This window comes from Rhamphochromis sp. 'chilingali', assembly GCF_963969265.1.
Source record: "Rhamphochromis sp. 'chilingali' genome assembly, chromosome: 8".
NCBI classification, from domain to species: Eukaryota; Metazoa; Chordata; class Actinopteri; order Cichliformes; family Cichlidae; genus Rhamphochromis; species Rhamphochromis sp. 'chilingali'.
The window spans coordinates 5254950-5280001 of NC_137935.1; the positions used below are offsets into that span (position 1 = coordinate 5254950).

Genomic DNA, 25052 nt, shown 5'->3' on the forward strand with positions numbered 1-25052 from the left:
CTGGGTCCTCATTCCCCATATCCCCACGGTCTGCCAGCCAGACCGTGACAGTTGGTTGAATATTGGGTTTTTTAAGATTATTATTCAAAGGTTGTTACGACCCGGCTCAAAAGCCGCAACATAAAAACAGAGATGAATAACAGAGTGTGGGTGAGAAGAGGTTTCATCCTAAAATGGAAAACCAGGTTGGCTAAAATGGCTGGTGCCACCAAGGCAAAGACTAGTGCACTGCCGGGAAGCTTGCCTCAGGTATGCTTCTATCCACACCTGACTAGGTGTGGCCAATTAGCACCAGCTGAAAACACTGAGACTATTAGAAGCTGCAGAGGGACGTAACAAAGGTCTTTAACTTACAGTACAAAGAACCTTGAGTGCTGGAAATACTCACTGTATGTTCTGATTGAATTACCTTGAATGAACGCGACATGTGGACGAAAGAAACCCTGCAATTCTGCATGTTTTCATGCAGAATTGTGTTACTTCTGGACCACACCGTCCATTTCAGCCAATTCCTACCAACATCAGCTGATGGCTCAGCTGATACCCTTCAACAGATCCAATTGGTAGACATACAGGTGGAGCTGTTCAAGCTGCTTTAAGCGTAATTTATGGTTCCACAAATGTGTCTGTCTGCATAAGTGTGTCTGTTTGTATAGTGAACGTGAAGCTACTTTGCAACCCACCTCCTCCCTGGATGCCATATCTGACTTGTTGCCACTGAGGCCTGCTCTGTTCGGTGCTGGGATCTTGATGCTACTTTCGGACTCACGCTTTCCACATGTGCACATGGAAAAACAGAATCATGTATATGCAGATGGAAATAACGACGTCCCTTTGACTACAGTGGTCCTGATGTTTTGGTTGCTTCTGTCTGTGAAGCCTCCACTTAGATGTTTTTAAAGACTGCTGGATTATTATGGAGACCTTTTGACCCCCCAGAGTGTCGTGGGAACTCTGCTCCTGATGCTGTCAGCGATATCTAACTGGGACTTGGACTTTACAGGTGGATAATGTGAGATGATGAAATCAACAGCTGATTGATTTAACACATTATCTGAAAAACAAACCAACCAACAAACAAACAAACGATCAGACTTCAAGGAGAACTGAGAGCCTGAGCACATGTATGTTATGTTGTTTTGCATAAGGGTGAGAGTGTGTGTGAGATAACAGCATTTAGCCCCCACTTCATCAAACTAAGAGTCTGGGATTGTCAAGTTTGCAGTTCCCACGAGGCCTCGATGCACACACACACACACACACACACACACACACACACACACACACACACACACACACACACACACACACACACAGGCAGTCATACTGCATTCCCTAGGCTCTTCTAGCCTCTTATCCTAACTCTCCACAATGCATGCCTGACCCGAACCTTTACCCTAAGCCTGACCTAAAACTCTTTCTTACCTGAACCCAGGAACCAGGTCCTAACCCTCAAACAGCAGTTTGAAGGCAGAAAGTGGGAAGCCTTCCAAAGGTCTATAACTCCAAACTGGTCCCCACAAGATAAACATTTACGCCGCTTCCTGTGCCTGGTGTAAAAAAAAAAATTCCTCCCATTGCTGCTCCCATCCTGGGAAGACTCCTCCTTTCTTTTCCTTTTTAAAAATTTACTTTCCTCCCTTGTCCTTTTTATTTTCCTCATTTTCTTTCCTTTCTCTCTTTCTTTCCTTGTGCTCAGGTTACTACAGTTCATGGTTTGATGGTCACTGTCCTTGCTGCCATCAAAACAAACTCTTTTCATATCTCCTTCCGTTTTCCTCTTCATCCTCTGTACTGGTCCCATTCCTCCTCCATGATGGATCGCTTGTGCAACTAAACAATGCTGTGCTTTCCTGTCAGAGCCAAAAGGAACATCACATTCTTAGCCCGGCCAGAGTCTGAAAAAAGAAAAACGTTTTCCTCTCTACACTGATAACCATCCTGAAACTGACATTTAATGTCATTCTTCAAATGCTGTGCGGATTTTGGGAGAGAGCTCTTAGAGATATAAAATCCTGGAGTATGTTTTCAGCAAATATGTAAACATCTAAAAGTTATTAAGCCAAAACCCTGAGTGTAATCTGAGATAGTTTATTAGACTGTTTATTTAGAAAGGGACAGTCAACAGAGTCTGTGCAATGCAGCGCAGATGTCTTGAGAATCAGGGGCTGGATGTTTTCAAAATAAGATCCTGTTTTTAATGTAGACTTTTCCTCGTGAAGTTTTGTGATGTCCTAAAATTTAAGCCTGTGATACAAACTGTCTGAAAGTGTGTCACCATGCACCTCGGCTGAAACAGGAGGAAAGTTAACCGAGTATTGTCTTTCATCTGGACCTTTAAGGCTAAAGTAAATCACCCCGTCAGTACAAAAACAGAATTTTATACCTGCCGACCTGTTATCGGTGGCATTTTCATGGATTCAGCAGGAGGAAATGGAACAAATGTTTTCATGACAAAGTAACAAAGTGTCTAAAGATACAGTTTAAAATTGGTTCTTTATGTTAGGTGTCTTTTTTGATCCTTAAATGATTCATAGATCAGTGTTGAGTGGCTTAATGAGCAAAAGAAACATTCACCTGAAAATGGTCGGGTACAAGGACTACTAAACGTCACCTTTATAAACCTGTGGAAGAAAAACTGGAAAACAGGGGAAAAGAACCTTTGTTACTTCCAGTGCAGGACGTGTCACTGCCTGAAACAGTTTAAATGTGCTATTTTTCCCAGTGTCATCTTGTCTGGGTTGCTGTGGCTCAGGATGATGAATGCTTTGTCAAATCACAGGTATGATGGTTTGACCCTCGCATGGAGGTGAGGGAAGCCAAAGTATGGATGGAGCAGACTTCAGCAGGTCTAGGCTGTATATAGTTGCCGTATACGTGTGAATCACTGAAGGAGAAAAAGCTCGTAAATAAATACACCCACTTACCGACTGTATATGTAAGATGGCTATCGCCACGGTGACGTCACCATTGGTTTTAGACTCAGTGTTTGTGTTTTTGCTGCTACGGTGTTAGTTAATGGAAGTCGAAGGTGCCATTTTTGGACAAAAGGGTGGCGTGTGAAGCTAACAGGTAACGCTAGCGAACTTGATTAGCAAGCAGCCCTCCACAGATGGATGCACAGATACACACCTCTGTTAATCAGCAGAGAACTACGCCTTCTTGGATCAAAACACTTGTCACTTGACAGCCTGGATGAGTTATAAAAATATTTGCACTGCACAGTTTTTATGAAGGAAGAAACAATTTTCCACCAGAATATAAACAAATTTATTTCAGCTGTAAAGTAGTATTTCAACATGGGCGTCATCACACGTTGGAAGTCAGCCTCAAAGAGAAAGTGCTGTTTTTGGCCCTTCCACGCTGGCCTTATTTTTCAAGCCTAGAGGTTCATTAAATCATTTTAAGACCCAAAACATAGAAATATCAATGATTCTCATCTGCTTAAGATTTATTTGTAGTAATTATTACATTAAAATCTTAAATTACATTTGTGAAAAATGTCCCATGTGTCTGACTGGAATATAAAGCGGGTAGCTGATGTTATTTTTTTTCACCCAAGTGTTCATGACTCTAGTTTGTCTGATTGCGCGATCAGGACGATACCGCCTGAGCAAAGAATGCCTCGGCGTTGTTAAAGCATGCCGCAGCATGCCGATGGAAAATACACACAGTAGCTTTGAATGACCCTAAACCATTTAACACAATCATCTTCAGCTAAGTTTTCTGGTAAGAGCAGGAAAACGAACCAATTAAAATATTTTTTAAATGAAGATGACAGCACGACCTGCCATTCAGAAAGCTGCCAAAGCTACGTGAACACATTTCAGAGGCTTGAACACACATTCCTCAAACGGAGCTGCAGCTCACCGACTTTTATTAAACTCCGGGGAATCGTTTCAGATGACGTCGGCACAGCTTGTAGTGTTGCACGAGGCCTCCGTTCCCAGAGACTCCCAACATCAACATCTCAACTTCCTGTTGTGGAGCAAACTGAACCAGTCCACAGGCCAAATTTAAAAGTAGCTATCCACAGCTGGCGTGTTCCCAGAACCGCGCTCACGCATGCAGAAATACACACATACAAACACACACTTAAACAGACAGTGCAGTAAACATTGGCACCGGACTTTGGACTCGCCTCTGTTGGATGTTTCTTAAGAATGGAGATACACACTTCTTAATCCAAATGACACAAACACACACAGACATGCACACACATACGCTGGATTTAGCACATGCACATAAGCACCGGTTGCTTCTCAGGCCTGATGTTTTACAAGATAAACATTGGTGACTGTTTTAAAGCTTCCTCTGCTTTTCCTACGCTTCACACACAAACACACACCTTAGCTGCCCTGGAAACGTTCCAGGACCAACAAAGCATGCTGGATGTTTGTTTGTCTTGTATTTCAACTATTGAGGTTCCCAGGTTTATGCTGTCTGTCAATCACTCGCATATAAACACACGTGTTTGGACTGTAAACTCGACTACTCTTCATATAGCCCCTGAACCTGCCGCTAACATGAAACTAATTGACCTTAACCCTTGAACTGAACCTCAAAGGAAATGTTTGATATTTTGGGAAATCCACCTATTTATTTTTCAGCCGAATGTTAGATGAGAAAACTTGGAAACTGGAAAGCTGGAAAGTTTTTTTGCATCGATAGATTGAAAATCTGTAAGTTCTGTAAAAAATGAGGCTACTTCAGAATTCCAGTTCCTCTAATGGCCACATAAGGCTGACTCCAAAACTCCGTAATGGTAAAAATCCCAGAAATAAACAACTGCAGTTTTGGTCTCTAGTGAATGGGAGATTTTTTTAACTATATAACTCACTTATTTAATTTACATTAAGGCTTGAACCCATGCATTAGTCTGCTTTGATGAGTGCTTCAGGTGTAGTGATTAGTAAATAGTGCCTACAGGAGAGCGCCATCTAGGCCGCAAGGCAAACAGCGAATATGGCTGATACTGGTGAACGCTCACATAAACTGTGATGTCACCGCAGCCCCATAAACGATTTTAATGGCACCTCAGAACCAGACTTACTGCAGCATACGCCTCATGATTGCAACTCAGAAAAAACAGCATCAGTGCTGGTTTAGGAAAAACAGCAACAACTGTCTTGATGATCGAGGTGCATGAGGCAAAACGGCCGCACGTGTCAGCTGTGATGTCACTTTTAACCCCTGAGTGCCAGTGTGATAAGCTCAAGCATAAACTCATTTTAAAATCTGAACTGTGTCTATCAGCCGTCTTTGTGGTGTTTGTTCCTTTAATGTAATTAAACGCATGCCTCCCTGAGCCTGGTTCTGCTGGAGGTTTCCTTCCTGTTAAAAGAGTTTTTCCTTCCCACTGTCACCAAATGCTTGGTTATCAGTGGTTGTTGGGGGTTTCTCTCTACTAGGTTCTTTATCTTACCTTTTTTTTTTTTGGCCTTTTACAACTTTATTTGACAGATACAGTGGAGAAAGGACAGGAAAGCGAGGGCAGAGAGAGAGGGGAAGACATGCAGCAAGGGGCCGCAGGTCAGACTCGAACCCTCTTATCTTATCTTATCTTATCTTACCATAAAGCATCTCGAGGTGACTGTTGTTGTGATTTGGCGATATATATGAATAAAAATGAAATAATAGGACTTTTGTGTGTTTAATTGTACCAACACACCTCCAGTTTTGTTGAGTGCACTTCCAGTATTTTAAAAGTGTGTTGACACTAGCGGGCAAACTTTCTTCTGCCAGCTCATCTGAATTGCACTTCGACCCTGAAACACCCCTGTGAGGAAGTGAGCACCATGCTACACGTCCTCACCTTCGAGATTTCAAAATGAATTTCTGGACGCATACGTACAGCCTGTTTCCCTGCTTCATTCAGGCACAGCGATAAGTAGAAAAGCAATCATCCGGCCGCTTCCCTTCCTCTCTTTCTCTGCTGCTATTTATTTCGGTGTGTTTGTTCCAGGAGGGCGGGGGCTCTGACCCTCCACATGACCTCTGAGCCTTGACAGAGAAGAGGAGGGGGAAAAGAGGAAGGAGTGCAGGGAGAGAGGGAGGAACGCAGGGAGACCAAAGAAGAGGAGAGCATTGTGGGAAAGGAAGGAGGCTGAAGAGGCTGGAGGAGCAAGGTTTATGTCTAATGCAACGACACACTGCAGTTGTCGAGGTGAACGTATGTATTTGTGTAAGCGTGCATGTCTCTGTCAAGCATTTATGTTAACAGCTGAATATTTTAAGGCCACAGTGACACATTTACGGTGTCCTGTGTTTTCATGCCCTCAGTCCTCTTACATCATTCATTGTTTTGGTTTCCACCGCCGGGCGACTCTCTGGGAAACCCAGCTGGAAAAATGGCGTGACATTTACAGTGTCAATCTGCAGGGAAGCCCAGTGGCACATGAAGCACTTTAACTTAACTCCCCACAGTTCAAAGCCACGCCAGCTGATTTTATCTGGCTAATTTGATCCATGTGGTTATTTTTAAAGGAGCGGTGCACTGTTCACTGCTGAATTTACTTGTTCTCTGATATTTTATGTCTTCAGTCTGAGGATGTTCAAGATAATTTATCAAAGGGGCTGCCTGTGTTGCAACAACAGATAGATTAGGTTGATTTAAATATTTATAGTAGTTTATCCACAGGCTTATTTTATACTCTAAGTGGATACAAGTCACTACATGATGAGCAGGCAGTGACCTCACATCCAGCCCTCGTGTCAGCATTTGGTTGAACTAAACACATTTTAAAGCATCCAGTTTTTCCAGTATTGTTTTATTTTACACGCGATGACCGATTCGCTGCAAAAACCAGACTTACATTTACTGTGATATGATGGTTCGTAACAGATGCTGGATAAATATGGCAATGACCAAAATCCCAAACTAAAGGCTCTCAAACTGTCTACAACACAGCCGGTGACGTCACAGCGGCTGAGTCAGCCTTTTTTTCATGCAATCTACATGTTATCAGTTTCACAAAGCTCCCTCCAATAGCACATGAGAGACTACTTTAATTATCAGGGCAGTTATTTTGGAGCTGAAAATAATCTTCAACAATCACTGGTACATAAAAACCCGCATCTATAAGCTCAGCTGACACATTTCATTTTAAATAAATGAATAAAGCTTGAAAACTTTCTTAGCTTTGCCCAAAAAAAAAAGTTTGAAAAAGCTTTTATCCCCTCGAAGTTAAATTTCGACCAACATTCTACCGTTGGAGCGTCCGCCTATAGATTCAGTCCATCTGGGTGTAAACTAGCGTGTATTGATTTTTAAAATCAAGTTTAACTGTGAACCTTCAGACAAATTAAAAGTAAAAAAGAAACAAAATATCAATTTGCAGATATCAGTTTTAATTTGTATCATTTTTGTTACATCCAGTATTTTATGCATGAATGATGTAGAGGTCTCAAAAGCTTGTGTATCAAAGATGATAGACTTGGTGATACAGGGTTAATAACCACAGGCATTGTTGTTGTTGCCAGGAAGAATATAAGAAAGAATTGAATTGTAATAAAGAGAAACCAGCATCATTAAATGCTTCGAGTGTTATAGATGTTACCCAGGTGGCTGTAAAGTGGTTTTTGACCTAATAAATGCAACATAAATGCAAATTCTGTCCTGCGTTTGGAGCTAGAGGAACAAAATATTTCATAGGATTAATCAGGAACATGACTGTTTATATTAAATCTCAAACCCTGTAGTTTCTGAGATATTTTCTCTCACCTTACCCAGAGACACAGGACCACAAAGGCAGTGAAAATCCACAAAACAATCAGAAACACGTGCAAAGAGACGTGAAATGGCCAGTCTGCAGGTCCTCACAGTGGATGTATCTTTGTCAAGGGCCGAAACTCACTGCTGAAACTCAGAGGGCTTGTTTATGTCTCTCGTGTTTGTGTTTATGAATGTGTACTTGTGTTTTTCTTTAAAAAATTCCAGTTTGATCTTTTAGATTACCGTTAAATTATTAAGGCTTGATAAAATTTCCAAAGAAATTTGTAAATATAATCTGAAATTGACTCCTCTAACTTCCAACCAAGTCAGTATTACTAACTTCCTTTACCTCATTTCAAAGCTGGTGTCTTTCTTCCTCTTCTCTTTGCCTTTCCTCGTCTGTTTTCCAGGATTCATTTTCCTCTTTTTCTCCCTCTTCCTTCGGCCAATCACCCCTGAGGAGCAGCAGTTTGCTTCAATCACTGCAAACTAAATGGAAACACATGGAGGCTCATTTACTCACAGATTCCCAGAATTCCTGCCTATGAGGTCACTTTGTGTCTCCGTTGTATGTTGTTCGTGACTCTCGCTGCTCGGAAATGGAAGTACACGCCTACGCTCACCAAGAGCCACTGCAGGGCTGCATGCTGGACTGTGTGGGTTAAGACCAGTGAGGCTACAGCATTTTTGAGATTTATGGCTTTCTGGGTTTATCTGAAGTACTTCAGGAAGCTAATACAGATAAAAAAGACACACTGACTCAAGCGCTAATAGGACAAGAATAAATGAGCAGATGTTAAGTAGCACTGTTCATTTCACATCAATACAAATCTTAAATAATGAACTTGAAACTAACCATGGGAGCTAAATTTTATACTGTAGACTAAAAATATTGTGTAACTTCAGCAGATATGTATTATTTATACTAAATGATCAGAATCTACATTTAAATGAGTTTTATGGAGATTTAATTGTGTGTAACAGAAAGTAATCTTCCTGGGAAGTGAGTCTTGAGATGACTCGACACTGGAACTTAATCTCAGGTCTTTTATTGTGAAATCTGTGTCTCGTGGGGACAGATTAATTCCACCTGGCTGAGTTAGCCTCTTGCATAATAACCAACAATAAGAGAGGACAGGCTGGCCCTGACTGTGCTCCTGCCTGCCAGCATCGCCTTCCAGGACCAACGTGGTGCCATGTTCCAGAGCGTGAGGAAATGCAACCTTTTTCCTTCTTCCTGCAATTCTGCTTCTTGTTTCTCTTCCCTCTCTTAACGAACTGCAGGCAAAAAACAAAGCAGAACGCTTCATATGAAAGCAATTCATAGTTTTAGATTTAATTTAATAGCCTTCTTGTTTTTGTTCTCACATGAATAACTTAAACAGACCTCACACTCGTCCTTGCTTTGGGGTTAAGCTCTGTTATTGAATGCAAACACAAACCTCCACCCCCGACTTTGTGTTTAAGAAGTGGAGAAACACCAACCTCTCAGGGGGTCTCTGCATGGGGCAGCACCTGGGGGGCCTGGCGGCCTGTGCATTTGTATGTGTGTGTGTGTCAGGGAGAGACAAATGATAGTGGTCTCATGGATCTGCAGATGGACCCACCCCATACTGCCCTGATTACATCTTGAATTACTTAGGTGATGTCATAAATCTGTGTGTGTTTGCGATTCAGTGATCTAACCACATCTTGTGTAATTCTTTGCTTATCTAGTTTACACATTCCACACGCCTTCAAACACTTGCAGATAGCGAGTGAGAGTAATACAGTGGGCAAGCGAGATAAAGCTAGAGTCGTTTTGGTCTCGCTTTGAGGAATTCCACCGAAAACTTTGAGATTTAACCGCTGCTGAACTTCTGGGACCCTTTTTGCTTCCCTGTGTGTCACAGAAGAAGATGAAGCGCTTCCAGAAACGCACACAATGAAACCTCAAATCCCCAAAGTAACATCTCCCGTGCTTTGGAGGTTGTTCTGCACGTGTGCAGTTTTATTGTGTGATGCTGCTTCAGCGGAAAAGACGCCAGCGTTTCTTTGCAGAAGGGCTCAAAGCACACTCGAGTGGATGAGCACAGAGGGAATGGGTTTAATTTGCCTTGCAGGCGTCCTTCAGGAGCTGTAAACAAGATGTGTCTGCAATCTGACCTGCGAACAGCAAACGTCTGCATTCTCCATTTGTTGAGTCCTCATTACTTTGCAGCAATTATGCCCAGCACCAATGCTGTTGGGAGCACCAGACTGTGCCTCCAAATTTTGTGCTCCAGCAGTAAAATAAACTGAAGGCCAATTAAAATGCATAATTATTCCCTGTAATGCTGAGACTTTATAGCTCTGTGGAGACAACAGGATAAATGTTTATTTCACTGACCTAGATACAACAGAAGGATATATGACATTAACATAACCGTTAGCCGTCGGTATATGAAGTCACGTACACAAAAACTCTGTGATAACTTCATATACTACAGAACCAAGTTGAGCAGAAGCAAAATGTTTTTCTGTCGTGATATTTTTAAGTGAGTCGCATTCCTTGAGTCAGATATATTTCCCAACCTAACAGCACGATGATGTCTAAACAGATTAATACAGACAGCATTTATCTTCTGTGCTCAACTAAAAAAAAAAAAAGAAACTGCAGGGTGAATTGCTGAGATTTTGAATGCAGCTCACAGCTCTCCAAACGTCTCACCATATTTTTCTTTATGAACACTAAACAAAGTCTGGTGAGGCATCCGAGAGACCTGCTCTGTTTTCTGAATCACTCTGCATCAGGCTGGCTGCTGACTGCAAAGCAGCAGGTCTGTGGTTTCGCGCCTGCTGCTAATCAAATTAAAGAGCAGTACCCTCATCACCTCCACACAGTCTGTCACATCAGGAGATCAACAGTAAGAGAGCTCTGTAATTGGCTGGTTAAAGTGAACAGATGGTCAGTAAACTGCTCAGTTTCACTCTGGGTCAGTGGGGATGATTTAATTACTGATCAATTAAATATGAACGAGTTCATTCTGCAGTAAAGAAGTCATAAACTGGGATCTACGTCCTGATAGTAGGCTAATTCTCACCATGTGACCTGTGACCTTTTATGGTTTCGCACCTGTAGATCAAAGAGGTGTTTCATCGCCTCAGTGTCTCGGCGGCTTCGCTGCTCTTTCACGGTCATTTGTATGATTAACACTGTCGCTCGTGTGTTATCTGAGAAGTTCCGGTGGTTTCAGTCCCACGTGCTCATGTAACAGTTTATTAATCACGGCGTCTGCGCCTTCAGTGCCACCGGAAGCTAATCTTTACCTTTAAAAAATAAAAGCCCACACTCGTTTTTGCCAAAATGAGTTCTGTGTTGATTAAAAGGCGTTAAATGGGTTCATTATCAAAGTGATTCTCAAAGACAGGGCTATTTTTATATTTATATTTTATAAAACAAGTAACTTATTTCAAAAAATGTTCAAGATTAAATATCACGTTTAAGGTTATTTTATACTGCCTTAGTTCTTTTTATTTATTTATTTATTTAGTGTCCCCACTGAGTCCAAGGGTGGTGGGTGATACAAAATGCGACAGCGCTTTAGAGCAGCGGTCCCCAACCTTTTTTTGCGCCACGGACCGGTTTATGCCCGACAATATTTTCACGGACCGGCCTTTAAGGTGTCTCGGATAAATATAACAAAATAAAACTAGAACCAGTATCGAAAAAAAGATTTATTCATAACACACATGAAAAGACCTAGGAAAACAGAGTTAACAATAAAAACGATAACAAAATAACGCTGAAAACCGATAAAAACCCTGAAAACCATACATTTTACACCTGAGCCTCAACTCTCGCGGCCCGGTACCAAACTACTCACGGACCGGTACCGGTCCGAGGCCCGGGGGTTGGGGACCGCTGCTTTAGAGGAGGATTACCTTATTTTGAAATTCATGACCGGAAGCATTCCCTGCTCAGTGCTGCAGACTTGACTCCTGTAAGGGAAGAAGAGGTGACCAGTTTACTTTCTCCGCTCAGAGCGCTCAAGAGACAGTAATCAGCCGTCACTAAGAGGTTTACCTGCCCTGCACCTCAGCCCTGTGTCGGTGGATTTTACAACCAAACTAGAAGAGTGGGTTTATTTCCCGGAGAATGACGGAACTGTAGGTATATATCAGATAAATCACTTTATTTTATCTTTTTTTTGTGTGGTCAGCTGTTGATTTGTGGTCATAGATTACACTTTGAGGAGATTTGTAGTTTTGTGTAACAAAAATAAGAAGAATGAAGCAGTGTGTGATTTTATTTATGAACATGTGTGTGTGTTTTCTGAGAGGCACTCCCTTTAGTTTCAGCGTGCGCTGCCTGCGCAGTTTGGCTCAACGAGCAGACAAATCTGAAGGAACGCAGTGTTTAAAAATAAAGGTTTCAGCACGTGTCCCCGACTCCTGACGTCATAAACAACGTAAAGCTATGCGTGTTTAATGAATTTAATTTCTAAAATACTTTTTTTCTGGGGACACAATACAGCCAGACTCTTATTTCATCCACCAGTCAACTCTGACTCACCGCGCAGTGACAGAATAGGCGATGTTGGACAATCGCTCCCCATCTGGGCTCGTGATGATCTAATTTCTAAGAAGATTAAGTGTTGCAGAAGAAGCGCCTTAGACATCCCCCCCCCCCCCCCCCCCCCCCCCCCAGACGGGGGAGGCTGACATATTACTCTATTTTATAGCACGTCACTGCTACATGTGCTGCTTCAGGAGCAAACTACTACCCAAGAGTGGAGGTCACAGCCAGGAGACACTCGCTGTAAGAGTCTGATGTTTTGTTTTTGTAAAAAATATGTATGTATATCGGCTAAAGTTTATTAATACTTGAAAACAAAAGCCTCGTGGGTCAGTCAGAGCTGACTGGACCTGTATCTGTGGCTGCATGTGTCGATTTGCTCCAATGGTACCAATCAGTCAGCTGCAGGAAGGCTTCAGGAGGACATGGGATGATCTGAGAGGCTGCAGTTACATAACGCGCACGGAGGGAGAGAGGGGAAGTTAACTAGAGTTCGCCTTCATTCAGTTTGGCAGCATTTTAGAATAGAATAGAATAGAAAAATAGAATATTTTTGATTATTATCCTCCAGACATTTATGAGCGGGTGGGGGAGGAACAGTAACGTTAAACCTAAAGCCAGAAAAAAGGGTTTGTTCAACATTAAAGACTCGTTACAGCGCACATTGCGTCACCTGGGGTTTCACATGAAGTCTGCTTTACTGTACTTAGCAATAATCGCTGTGAGTTATCAGCCAAGGAGAAGCAGGCTGGATGTACACCCACGGCACGAATGATAGATGGAAAATTAGTCACCATCAGCTCTCAGACACAAACTGCATTAGCGTGAAACCACCTTGTGGGAAAACAGCCAGATAACAGACGGAGTAAGCTTTGCTTTTATGGCAAAAATAAACGGATTAATGGAGGAGAAAATAAAAGCTTTTGTCAACAGTCGCCTGCTGAGCGCAATTACGCGCCACTCTGCGGAGAATAACAACAATGAAAGCAGCCGCAGAGTCGCGCGTTCAGGCGTGTAGTACGTGTTTGTCCCAGGAGATGACAGGACTCATGGGTGGCTCCGGTCCGTTTTGGTGGAGAGACTTTAAACAAACTGGGCCTGAGAGCAGAAACAGATGTTAGTTCGGCCTCCTCTGTGGTTGATTGCATCATCAGCAGTGGCCCAAATTCCAGCTTCCAGGAAAGGTGATGCAAAGAAATCCCAACCAGCCGTCTGAGAGTTTCTCCCTCCGTTCGTATTTAGGCTGATAGGGCGAATAGGAGTACACATGTATGTGATGCCCACCTCGGTGTGTCGCAGTGAGGCTCAGAGGTCAGTCAGTTTTATGTTGATGTTGTGGTTGAGACAGAATTGCGCTGGGAACCCACGCTTGAGCTCAAGGACAACAAACATTGGAGTCACGCTTCATCGACACTACAAAGCTCCCAGTAGGGGTACGTGTGTATAAGCGTGTATTCGTGTATTCATATCTTTGTGGGTACCAAAAATTGAAAGTTTACTACTTGTGGGGCCCAAAATCCTGGTGCCCACCAGTTTGAAGGCATTTTGAGACTCAAAATGTCCTTTTGGTGACAGGGTTACAGTCAGGTTTAGGGTGAGGGTTAGCCATTCATTTTTCATGGTTAGGGTAAGGGGCTAGGGAAAGCATTAGATGTCCCCACAAGACAGGAATACCCGACGTGTGTGTGTGTGTGTGTGTGTGTGTGTGTGTGTGTGTGGGGTAAAAGCCAGGGATAAGAAATTGGTTTTAGAGAGATCTACTAAAAAATGAGAAGCGCTGCGATTGGTTGTCTGATCTTTTGGGAACTGGCTGCATAATTAATTGCACTCCTTGTGATCTTGTATTAAGTAATTCAAGTCTGTCCCAGCCATCAGTGTGAGCGTCTCTCTGTGTGATGGTGATGACTTCAGTGATTGAATTTCCTCACTAATAACATTACACAACAGTCTCCTCTCTGTCACTTAGATGCAAGCGAAGTTTGTAGCTCTGCGACTCCTTCTACACAAAACTGCCTTCGCTGCAGGAATATGACCACGTTTTCTCCTACAAATGGGTGACAAATTAAAATAAAAGGAAAGAAAAGTCAGGGCCAGAACAGCTTGATTACTTTGAGGCATGATTTTCCAGAGGAGAAAAGGAGTGCCATTCTTCCTCATTCGGTGTTTTGATGATGGTGGTGGGGAGCACTTTGCCAAAAACACTTCAATTACGTCAAGATGACTGTGACAGAATAGAATATGATTCATATCATTTTCTAACTAATCAGACTAGTTACTGAACCTTCAGGCTCTGTTTTCATCCCAGAAGAAACCTCCCCCATTATTTCATCACCGGATAAAAGCAGTCACTCAGAAAGGAGGCCAGCCAGCCATGCCCATCCCACAAAACTAATAATGAAGCCTGTTAGTTAGAAATTGAGTTATATCTGATACTATTTTTTTTTTTTTTAAAGCATCTTACACGTTTTATTTCATGAATTAACTGGAATAACTCGTTGAGAGTGAGTGGACAAACATGACTTTTTCTGTCACAGTATTTTTGCCAGAGTAAAAAGCCCAGCAAAAAGAGAGGCCCAGCAGTTTGTTTGCTGCTCTCAGCTGTTCCTGAGTCTGTAGGTGTTGTAATTGTAGATGCATATTGGGATTGTTAGACCATGAAGCTGCTGGAAATACGTTTTGATGGCCATGTTATCGAAAGTTTAGTTGGCAAATGTGAAAATAACAAATAAATAGCGTACAAAGCTTTGACACGTAGAGATCCATTAAAATATGGGTAAAAAATAAAGCATTTTGTCTCCTTTTCCAGGCCTTTTGAGTCAAATTTAACCATAAAACTCATAAAAATCCAGAGAAACTGTTTCTCCAGCATCTGAAGAAGCCTCCACCCTTCTGTACCAGTTCTGACCGGTCCATTATTCCTGTTTGTCTTTGTACAGTCGTGGTCAGTCTCATTTTATATTTATATTTATATATATATATATATATATATATATATATATATATATATATATATATATATATATATATATATATATATATATATATATATATATATATATATATAATTTTTTTTTTTTTTTTTTTTTTTTTTAGTTCATCAGGTGTGGTGTTTCTTTGCTTGGACTTGTGCTGCATAAATATAACTGGTATTTTTTTGCCCCCTTTGTGTTAAAATGAGCGCTGACAAGTTAATGTCGCTTTCTTTATGACTCTCAGAGGCTCAAATTAGACGGAGCTGTTTATGATGTCATCTTAATGTTCTGGCTGTCAGACGGAGAGAGTTGCTGCCCTGCTCGGTTCCTTTGCTGCTCGTAGCTGTTTGTGCAAAGTGTTGTTGTAGGACCAGAGAGAGAAATGAAGGAAATGAGGGTGTAAATCACATCTGGTACAATAGGCAATAAAAGATGCCATAATGTCATCTATGGGATGGTGAAGTCTTGTTTTGTCCCTAATCATAGGCTTCAATTTCACCCATCAGAACTGGAGCTTCTTGGATGGGCTCATAGAACCAATATCCACATAACAACCCACATTATTTATCATTCAAAATGCTCCAAAAATTCCACTCAAGACGTGCAATTCAGTGAGGTGAGTTAGTGGAGAGGCAGCCTACACCAGTGCATGCATCCACTTGTCATTCAGATAATAATTTCAAGCTCAGAGCCTGAAAACAGGTTAAATGGGTGATTTATACCTTAAACTGGCATTTACTTGTCCAGCAGGGGGCGACTTGATATATAGAAAACGTCCCCTTCGCTCTATGATGTTGGTGAACACCTTCCCGATGAGTTTGTTGTGTCAGTTGCTTGGTTGAAGTGATACTGAACGCAGGGCAAAGTTTATTTTTGGAAATTTTGATTGTCAGCCCAACAAGGGACAATTGTTGCAAATTAGCAATAGCTATAAACTTATGTGCGTTACATCAGTTTCGTGTTTGAACTTGGACTATGTTAAACTGCACTGTTGGTCTGCATTAGAGTCACAAAGGAGGATAAAGCATGTTTCATAGCTGGCCTTAGTTGGGATATGAGTACGCAGTGACCCTCGTTTCAAAGTTGGATACCTCAGCTTGAGGCTTCATCAGAGGACTTTACCGGTGACGTCACTGCGGCTACATCAAGAGGTCATTCATTGAACTGCAGTTTCTGGCACTTCCACGTTGGTTTAGGAGGTTTCAGTAGTTGTTACAGATCAGGCCTGTATTGGCTTTTATTGACCCGTGATTATCTGTGACCTCAATTGTGTCTTTTTCTTTAAATAGTCTTGTTGGAGTTTAGCCACATTCTTACGACTCAGGAGGAACCATTTCACTTTTTACTACACTATGTTTATCCTGCAGTAATTGCTGTCGTGCAGGATAAGATCTGACATCTGAAACATGATGATGACGATGATGATGAAGAAGCATGGATGTCACCAGTGTAACGTCACCCATCAGTGGGCTTTTGAAGCCTTTTACCATTTTGACTTTTTTCAGCTGGGGGTGGAACTGAGGGAGAAACCGCTCATGATGACTTGTGAATCACAAAATAGCCACACCCTAACTCATACTCTGCTTCATCTTCCTTGTTGGTCTAATTCCTGGAAACCAAAATATTGAGTGAATATCATATAGTGTTAATTGAGACTTCAAACTCGTGATTTAAACCATAAACTCATTAAGAAAGTCTTTAGGCCTCCATAGAGGCCTGACGCTAACTGGGCTGAAAACACCTGGAGTGTTAATAATAAGTGGGGAAGTTACCCTTTCATGTCTTTGCCAGTATCGGGGGAAGGGTTTGAGGTGTTTTCACCCGTCAGACACTGTCTGAACTTCCGATTGCTCATCACAGAAGAGAGCCGTGTGTCTTCATCCCGGAGATTTGAGTTCATCAGACCATCGTGTGTCAGAGCTGAGCTAATTAAAACAGACGGTACAACAAATGATTCAGGTCTGCTTAACTGGAGCCACTTTATTTAACTGCCCGGACAGTTTCCCTGCACCATCCTTCAATACAGACAGCAATTTAATTTTATACTGTTCACATGCTCATTAATGCAACTCTCGACATGATCAAGACGACCTGTTAAAAGTCAAACTGAGCATCAGAAAAGGGAAGAAAGGTGATTTAAGTGACTTTGAGTGTGGTGTGGTTGTTGGTGACAAACGGGCTGGTTTGAGTGTTGCAGAAGCTGCTGATCTGCTGAGATTTTCTTACACAAACATCCGTAGGATTTACAGGGAAGGGTCCAAAAGAGAGAAAATGAGCGTCGGTTTTCTAGGCAAGAATGCTTTGTTTATGTCAAAGGTCACAGGAGAAGACCAGACTGCGCTGAGCTGACAGGAAGGCAGCACTAACTCAAATAGCTGTGCAGAAAAGCATCACTGAGCATGCAGCACATCAAACCTTGAAGGAGATGTGTTATGGCAGCAGAAGACCACAGTGCGCACTCCTGTCAGCTTTTCTTGGCACGCTTTGGGCTCCTTAGTACCAACATTTAAAGTCCTCAGTCCACCTGAGTGTTGCTGCTGACCACGTCCATCTCTTTACAGCCATGCTGATCTACTGATAACTGCTTCCAGCAGGACAACACACTGTGTCGCACACCTCAAATCATCTCAGACAGTTACTCAAGTGGCCTCAATCCAATCGAGCACCTTTGTGATGTACTGGAACAGGAGATTCACATCATGGATGTGCAGCTGATAAATCTGCAGTAACTGTGTGACGCTGTCAACTAAATATGTACCAAAATCTTAGAGGGAAGCTTGCAGCACCTTGTTGAACCTGTGCTATGAAGAATTAACGCAGTTCTGAACGAAAAACCAGTACTAGCAAGCTGTACCTAATGAAGCGTCCGGGGAGTGTATCTCAGTTGTTTTTAGCAGCTTTTAAATAAGATTTCACTTCTTTTTTCACTCCGATATCTAAAAACCACCAATGCTCAGTGGGCTCTGTTTTGACAGAGAGGATAACTACTTGTAATGTTATTAAAACACATCCAGTTGGTTTGATTAAAAGAATAAATGAGAGCTGCATAGTTTCTAATCATTTATCAGCACAGTGAAGTTTGACCTCGGTCTTAAATGAACCTGAACCCAGAGCCACACTCTCTGTTTTCACACTCTGAATGCTGGTTAAAGAAACCTCCCCCTCTCCTTCTGTTCACTGAATTTGAGAAAAGCAAATTTCACTTGTGTTGCATGTGTTTGCTCCTGTTCGTTTGACTGTTTTTATTCCAGGGTGTAACCTGTGAGGAATCTTTTTTTCCACATAGCAGTGTTTTGAAACTTCAGGCCTCATTAAAGCGTGTCCCCTGGGTGGCCTGCATGTGTCGCAGGATACATGTTGCAACGCGAAAAGACTCCACCAAAGCTGAAGTTCTCCCGTTTGTGCCGGCGGTTTCCCAAGAACTCCGTTTGACGGGGCAGCTGGAAAATACCAAAAGACGGAAATAAAATCCTGATAACTGATGAGAGTTTGTCCCAGAGCAAAATCACAGGAGGACTGAGAATTTCTGAAGAAGTGAAGCAACTTATATAAAAGAAGCAAACAGTTCAATCTCAAACTGAACTCAAAGTTTACTCATTTCAGACCCTCTTTCAAATTTCAAGCCGCATGTTTTTTGTACTCTAACCTGACCTCAGTCTGACCCCAGTGTGAGATTCACAGGTCCCCTTCAGATGCCTCTGTGATGTGCTGGAAACTCTGAAGCTGAGCTAAAAATCTCACTCTGGTATTTTTAATGTTTATTACGTATTTAAAAAGCTAAAGAAAAATAACCACGACTGAGTCAGAACTGATAAGAGTCATCAGAAATACAAAGATTTAACACCGGGACAGTAACGATTCAGAGCTGCACAAATCAACCCTGCTGATAAACAGTTTTTTCACTCAGACGGAGGCACGAATATGACTCAAGACGGCAGATTTTATTTGTTGAAAGAGATCTGTTTAAGCAATCCAAAGTATTCTCAGTAAACACACCCAGTGAGGGTCGGGCAGTCACAAGAAACACATGACGGCTGTGCGATTTAAAGAAAAATGTTTTTATGCTCATTGCGAGCGTGCTTCTCTCATTTCTAAACACGGAGACCGCACATAAAGCAGCAATTTGACTCACAAGATCTGAAAATTATACAAGAAAACAAACTATTCAAGACCAAATTCTTCCAAAGGTTGACCAAAAGTGGGTCAACTGGTTTTTAACATACAACCAGATGGCTCTGAACTGGTTCTACTGTTTCTGTTTTTCTAAACGATGCATGGAAAGCTTTTCTCTAATTCGCCTATTAAATGATGGAGGCTTGTCTGAATGCAAGTCTTTGGGTCACTGAAGAAGCAAAAGCAACAGCTCTGTGCAGCAGAGACGGTGTCAAAAATGACAGCGAGAGAGCGAGTGTAGCTTTTACCAAGGGAAGTACTGCCGTTTCCAGGGTTATTAAAGTAACCTTAAATAAACTAAAATCAAAAACTAAAACAGTTGTTTTTTTTGTTTTTTTTTTAAGATCACCCAATCTAAGGTTTATGCCTCAGCTGCCCTAAATTAACAGCACTGGTAATTAGCTATTATTTTTGTCTAATGGTAATTTACTCTTTAAATTTTTAATATTAAATTATAATAATTGTTGTTATCTGTGAATTTTCAAATGTACTTTTACCAAAAATACTGAAAAAATATTAAAACATTTTTTTAATTAAGACACCAAATTAGTTTTTTTGCAAACACGAACAATAAATTAGTTTTAGCGGTTGAATGCTTGATTAATTTCTCACTTCTCAGGTTGCCGGCTCAGATTTGGGTATCTAAACGTAAATTCAGTCTTTTTTTTCTGACAGATATCTAAATGATTTGTGTACTTGTCTTTATGACAGATGCTCTAATACATTTTTTATTTTTTTTTTAAGCACTGTAGGTGTAAAAACTGGACTTCAGTGAGTAAAAGGACTGGCACTTGACTCTTTTCTGCTCTTACTGAACACACAAACTGCTTTTTACTACTGGCCTCTTTCAGCCATTCACACTAGCTGGTTTTTTCCATTCCTAAGCAATTTAACACAGATGCATAATGTCAGCGTGTTACTGAGCATAGAACAAATTCTCACCTCAGACACTTTGTCAGTATCGGATATTTCCCTGTTTTTTCACCCCTTTATTGTTTTCTAACCATTGGTGAGGCGACTCTCAGTGTTAGTAGGTTTAATCTGCTATGACTGAAGTAAAAGAGTGGAAACTGAAGAGCTGTGGATAAACTGTGGTCCTGAAAAACCTGCACTTCTACATGTTTAACCAGTTAAATAACTGGAGTTCTGATCTCGAGGCTTCGGGTGTTCCCTGTGTCTTTCTCGGGAAAGACACTTTATTTCCTGATGAGATGCTGTGATTAGGCACGAGGTGTTTTGAAACCGACAGTTTCAGTGTGGTAATTTGTTTCCACTGACGAGGCTGAGGGGTCTTTGGGAATGCAAGACTAATGCGTGACTCTGTAAGAGCAGCCCGAGGACCTCCAGTCACACATTTTCACACAGTGTGGGGCAGGCAGGGCCCTCTGAGCAAACACTGTGGATTCTTGGAGTGTTTTCCTTCAAGTGTCCTCTGGCTATCTGAAAAAGTGCTTGTAAATCTCCCCCCGGCTTCATTCCTCACTCTGTCCCATCTATCTGCTTTTCCTCTCCCCCTCGATCTCTTTCAGCCGCTTTTTGACTCCCTTTTCGCTCTGATTTCTCCTCACAGATCTCCAGTGTTTTGATGTCACATTCCTGAAGTTTCTGAGGAACTTGGAGGACCGACCGGGCAGCAGACGGCGAGGCAGCCAGAGATCCCACTCTTGATCCCCTGCGCTCGGCGTTCGCTTTGATATGGATTTTCTGCGTAGGAGGGGAAGACAGAGGGAGCTGATCTGAGATCAAGACCTTTCTCCTCTCCCTTCCTGAGTCACATGTCAGTGTGAGGCTCAACCGCCGGGTTGCTATCGCTACTCTGACCGACCTAAATACTTGTTTACTCGCTTGGAGAAGCAGAACAGACTGAATATCTGAGCTGAGAGTGGGGAAAAACAGCCAAGAGAGCTTCTTATCAACTCAGCACTGTTTGCTTCCCGCTGAATTTCTCCTGCTGGAGCTCAAACGGCCCGAGGAACCCAACCGCCACATCAAGATGCCTGCAAAGACGCCCATGTACCTAAAAACAACGACTCCCAAGAAGGGAAAGAAGCTGAAGCTCCGGGACGTCCTCTCAGGTGATATGATCAGCCCCCCGCTGGGCGACGTGCGTCACAGCGCACACGTAGGGCCCGAAGGCGAGGGCGACATGTTTGGAGACGTGGGCTTCCTCCAGGGTAAGATGGACATGCTGCCACCCACGAGCCGGACGCAGAACGGCCACGCCCGCTCGCACAGCATGGAGAGAGACTTGGGAGAGGGCCTCACCGCGAAAGATGACGTGCACAGCTACGCCTTTAACGGCTTCCATTACCAGCACTCATCCAGCGGCCTGCTGAAGAACACCATCTCCATGCCTGTGTTCATCGCTCACGAACAGGCTCCACCCAAACCGCCGCGCCTCCATCTGGATGGTCCCTCCCACCACCATCAGCAGCCTCCTGCGGCTAGCCCCAAACAGAACAATGGCTGCAGCCAGAGAGACGGTCAGCGCCAGCAGCACCCGACTGTGTCGCTCTGTGAGAACGGCGTGGTGGGTCGCTTGGCGTCCGAGCCTTGCCGTGACATCTCCCTCTCCCCAGCCATCCGCAGACTCGTCCCCTCCTCCGGCTCCCTCTCTGAGGGCTCCTCCGAGGACTCCATGGCAGAGATCTGCGGGCCACAGGACGTTCGCCGGGGCCTCAGCCTGGACTCCGACACCTACCTGAGCAACGAGGATCTTCGGAGCGAACGCAGCGAGTCGCCCTGCACCGTCTTCCACCACGCCGGCCTCACAAAGCCCTCTGGTGTGTCGCGCTCTGACTCCATTGCGGGGTTGAACCTGGATCTGGGCCCATCCATCCTGGAGGATGTGTTGAGCATCATGGACCGCTACAAAGCTGAGGACAACCACTGCGAGCTGTGATTGAGATTAATGAGACAAAAAGATATATTTATACATGGTTTAATATATCCTTTAAAACTCTGAACAGACTGATGGAGACAAAAGATGGAGGGACTGACGGAGGAGGGAGGAGAACTTTTTTTTTTTTTTTTTCACCAACTCCTGAGAGCCGAGTCTGAAGGTGATAAAAGACTTCAAGAAGCTTGAAATGCAGGACGTTGCTGCTCGAGCCTTCAAAGCTGAACCTCATGCACATAGACATTTAAACTATAACACAGGGTTGCCAACGGTTACATGCACACCATCATTCTCACGGTGTCCAAACAAACCTGCAGACCCTCCTTTATTTAAAACAAATACACCCATTTGCATCTATTTTTGGGCAGGTGTTTTCTGCCCATTTTAGAACCAAAACAGGTCCATAAGCATCCTGTTGCTTTCAGCTGATGGGGGAAGTCTTTCCTGTGAGTGTATTAAATACCTGCAGCTTCACAAGGATACATGTGGGAGTCCCCACAGCGAAACAGCTGCACATATTTAACCAAACAGTCCAACAGAGCTAACTGTATTAGTTATTTAGAACTATTAATTAACCCTGCAACAAAGCTTTTCAAAAAAACTTTTCAACTTACAGTGTTTATGGATGTTTACCGTAACAGCAGGCTGTATAGGAGGACGACATCTTTAATCATTAATTTAACCAATAAAATAAGCCAAGAGGCGTTTAGAATTTTTACCAGCAAAACAAATTTGGCAGATTTATCCTGAAAATTACCTAAAATACGTCGCTGCTCCTCTTTCTGGGTTATTTAAAGCGAGGAGGCATCCAAAAATGACACAAAAAAGATTATCGTCTTTTAAAACTGTCCCACATTCTGAGACAGCTTCCCACATTTTTAATGGACCTAGTATAGAAAAGTAAAACAGCTGCGCTGATCCACAAGTACATCCCAGCTGAGAGCGTGGGATAGAGAAGTGTGCAAAACGAACAAGTTATCAGAGGAAATGCAGGCTGTCCTTCACCTGTGACATGCATCATTTTTGTGTGTTTAATTGTCCCACATAAACATCGCTGCCCTCATCTCACCCCAACTGAGAGCAGAAAGTTGGCAGCCCTGCTCCAAGTTAACCAGCACAGTTGCAGTAACATCACCACTGCTCCCTTTAATCTGTATCGCCTGTTAATCTGACTCTCACTGAGGATTTCCTGCTCACTTCTCTGCAGAGTCAAATATATTTGTCTCCAGATCGGCCTGGGAAAACAGGAGGAATCTCCAGCTGCACAGCTATTAATTCTTTCAGGATAAATGTGTATTTATGCAGCAGAGTTAACATTGCATACATAGACTAAGCTACAAACTGCTAATACTACTAGTTTAATGCTGCAGGTTAAATTCTTCATCTTTGCTTTCTAAGGTGTGATTTGGGGATGAAATGTTGACATCTCCACTCTTTTACATCAACTCTGCTGCTGCTGACTTTACTGTCATCCTCTAATATGATTGTATCCCATTTAATCAACATTTCACTGGCAGGTTTAACCTTGTGTTATTTTTTTTGTTTTTTGTTTTTTGTTTTTTATATATCATCAGAGAGAAGCTGGGTATGCTTAATGTTGGTGTTGTTTAAAAGCTTTAAGGGTAAGAATAAGAAAAGGTGCTGCTTTGAGTTTTGAGATATGTCTTTATACATGCTGTGGCTCACTCTCTGCCTCCCTGACGTTCACTGTCTGCATGTTCACAGTAGCCTATTATTCAAATGTCATCTATGATGTATAATTAATCTGTAAATGTACGAATAAAATGTTTCCTACTGCAAAAACTTTGCGGTTGCTTCTTTGCAGACACACACTTTACAGACATTAACACTAGTAGGCATACTTTATGGGTGTTTTTCACATGCAGCGATGAGGTGAATAAAGATTTCCAAACCTGAACCACAGTGATGTAACTACAAAAAAAATACAAAAAGACTGAAATTTAATCTGAAAACTATTAAAAATGAAACCACTAAAAACTAGTTTTCAATTCAGCGCAGGTGCAGTAAAAGTGTAAATCTGTATAATAAATGTTAATATGTGTGAAACTGAAGAACATGGAAAGCAAAAAACAACAACAAAGGACTGTAATTTTGTTGACTGGCTATTTAAAATTATTTATTAATATATTCTGAGAATTCAGATTGCTTTGTTTTGGTAGCGGATGAAAAACTCATCCCAATAGGAGTATTTTGAAAGGACTGTAGTGATTCTAGTGTGCACAAGGGCGATTTTATTGCCATGTGCTGCCCCCGTGTGGTCATTCTTTGGAATGGCAACTCTTTAAAATGACTAAAATCTCATTAATGCAGCTGACTTAGAACTACTTCCGGAAAAGCTTGTGAAAATAAAGTTATATAATAGGGTATTCCAAATAACACAAAATATAATGAAATTACCCAACACATGCATGCCTTTGCTGTAGACGCTGAAGCCCAAATAATGAACGAAAGCATGGAGAAAGCACAGCTGTGAATTACAACTATAACGTAACAAGCAAGACGACCGAAAAGTCACATTTACAGCTACACAGTAAGATGTAACAGCTGTTTGTGTCGATGTTTGGCAACACAGTATACCATTTATGTTAGCGTTTCTTTTTCAAACTATTCACCGGAAATGAAATTGTTATGACTCGCATGTGGTCAAAGTTAGCGTCGATAGCAGCAGGCTAACACTTCCAGTTGAAGTAGTCGTAGTCAAATCTAAATGTAAATACATAAATAAAATAAATAAAT

At 42.2% G+C, this 25052-nt stretch overlaps 1 protein-coding gene and 1 long non-coding RNA gene across 4 annotated transcripts; one reads left to right on the forward strand and one right to left on the reverse strand.

Annotated features, from left to right (window-relative positions):
• Positions 1-87: 87 nt before the first annotated feature.
• On the reverse strand, positions 88-8360 carry LOC308401185. Its single transcript, XR_013972483.1, has 3 exons — positions 8238-8360; positions 8064-8169; positions 88-2887 (listed from the first exon to the last, which is right to left on the reverse strand). It is a non-coding gene; the product is annotated as an uncharacterized lncRNA (long non-coding RNA).
• A 3328-nt stretch (positions 8361-11688) lies between these two features.
• On the forward strand, positions 11689-24110 carry LOC308400513 (cdc42 effector protein 3). 3 transcript variants are annotated; one of them, XM_080888259.1, is made up of 2 exons: positions 11689-11842; positions 20967-24110. In XM_080888259.1, exon 2 carries the CDS (start codon positions 21390-21392, stop codon positions 22296-22298), a length of 909 nt encoding a protein of 302 aa, XP_080744385.1. In that variant the 5' UTR covers positions 11689-11842; positions 20967-21389; the 3' UTR covers positions 22299-24110. The 3 variants fall into 3 exon arrangements, with proteins under 3 accessions (XP_080744385.1, XP_080744384.1, XP_080744386.1); XM_080888258.1 differs by having other exon boundaries at positions 11696-11846; XM_080888260.1 differs by lacking the exon at positions 11689-11842 and adding an exon at positions 12460-12494.
• Positions 24111-25052: the final 942 nt, after the last annotated feature.

Coding starts and splice junctions, on each gene's coding strand:
- LOC308400513 (XM_080888259.1), top strand. CDS start 21,390: ATGCCTGCAAAGACGCCCATGTACCTAAAAACAACGACTCCCAAGAAG.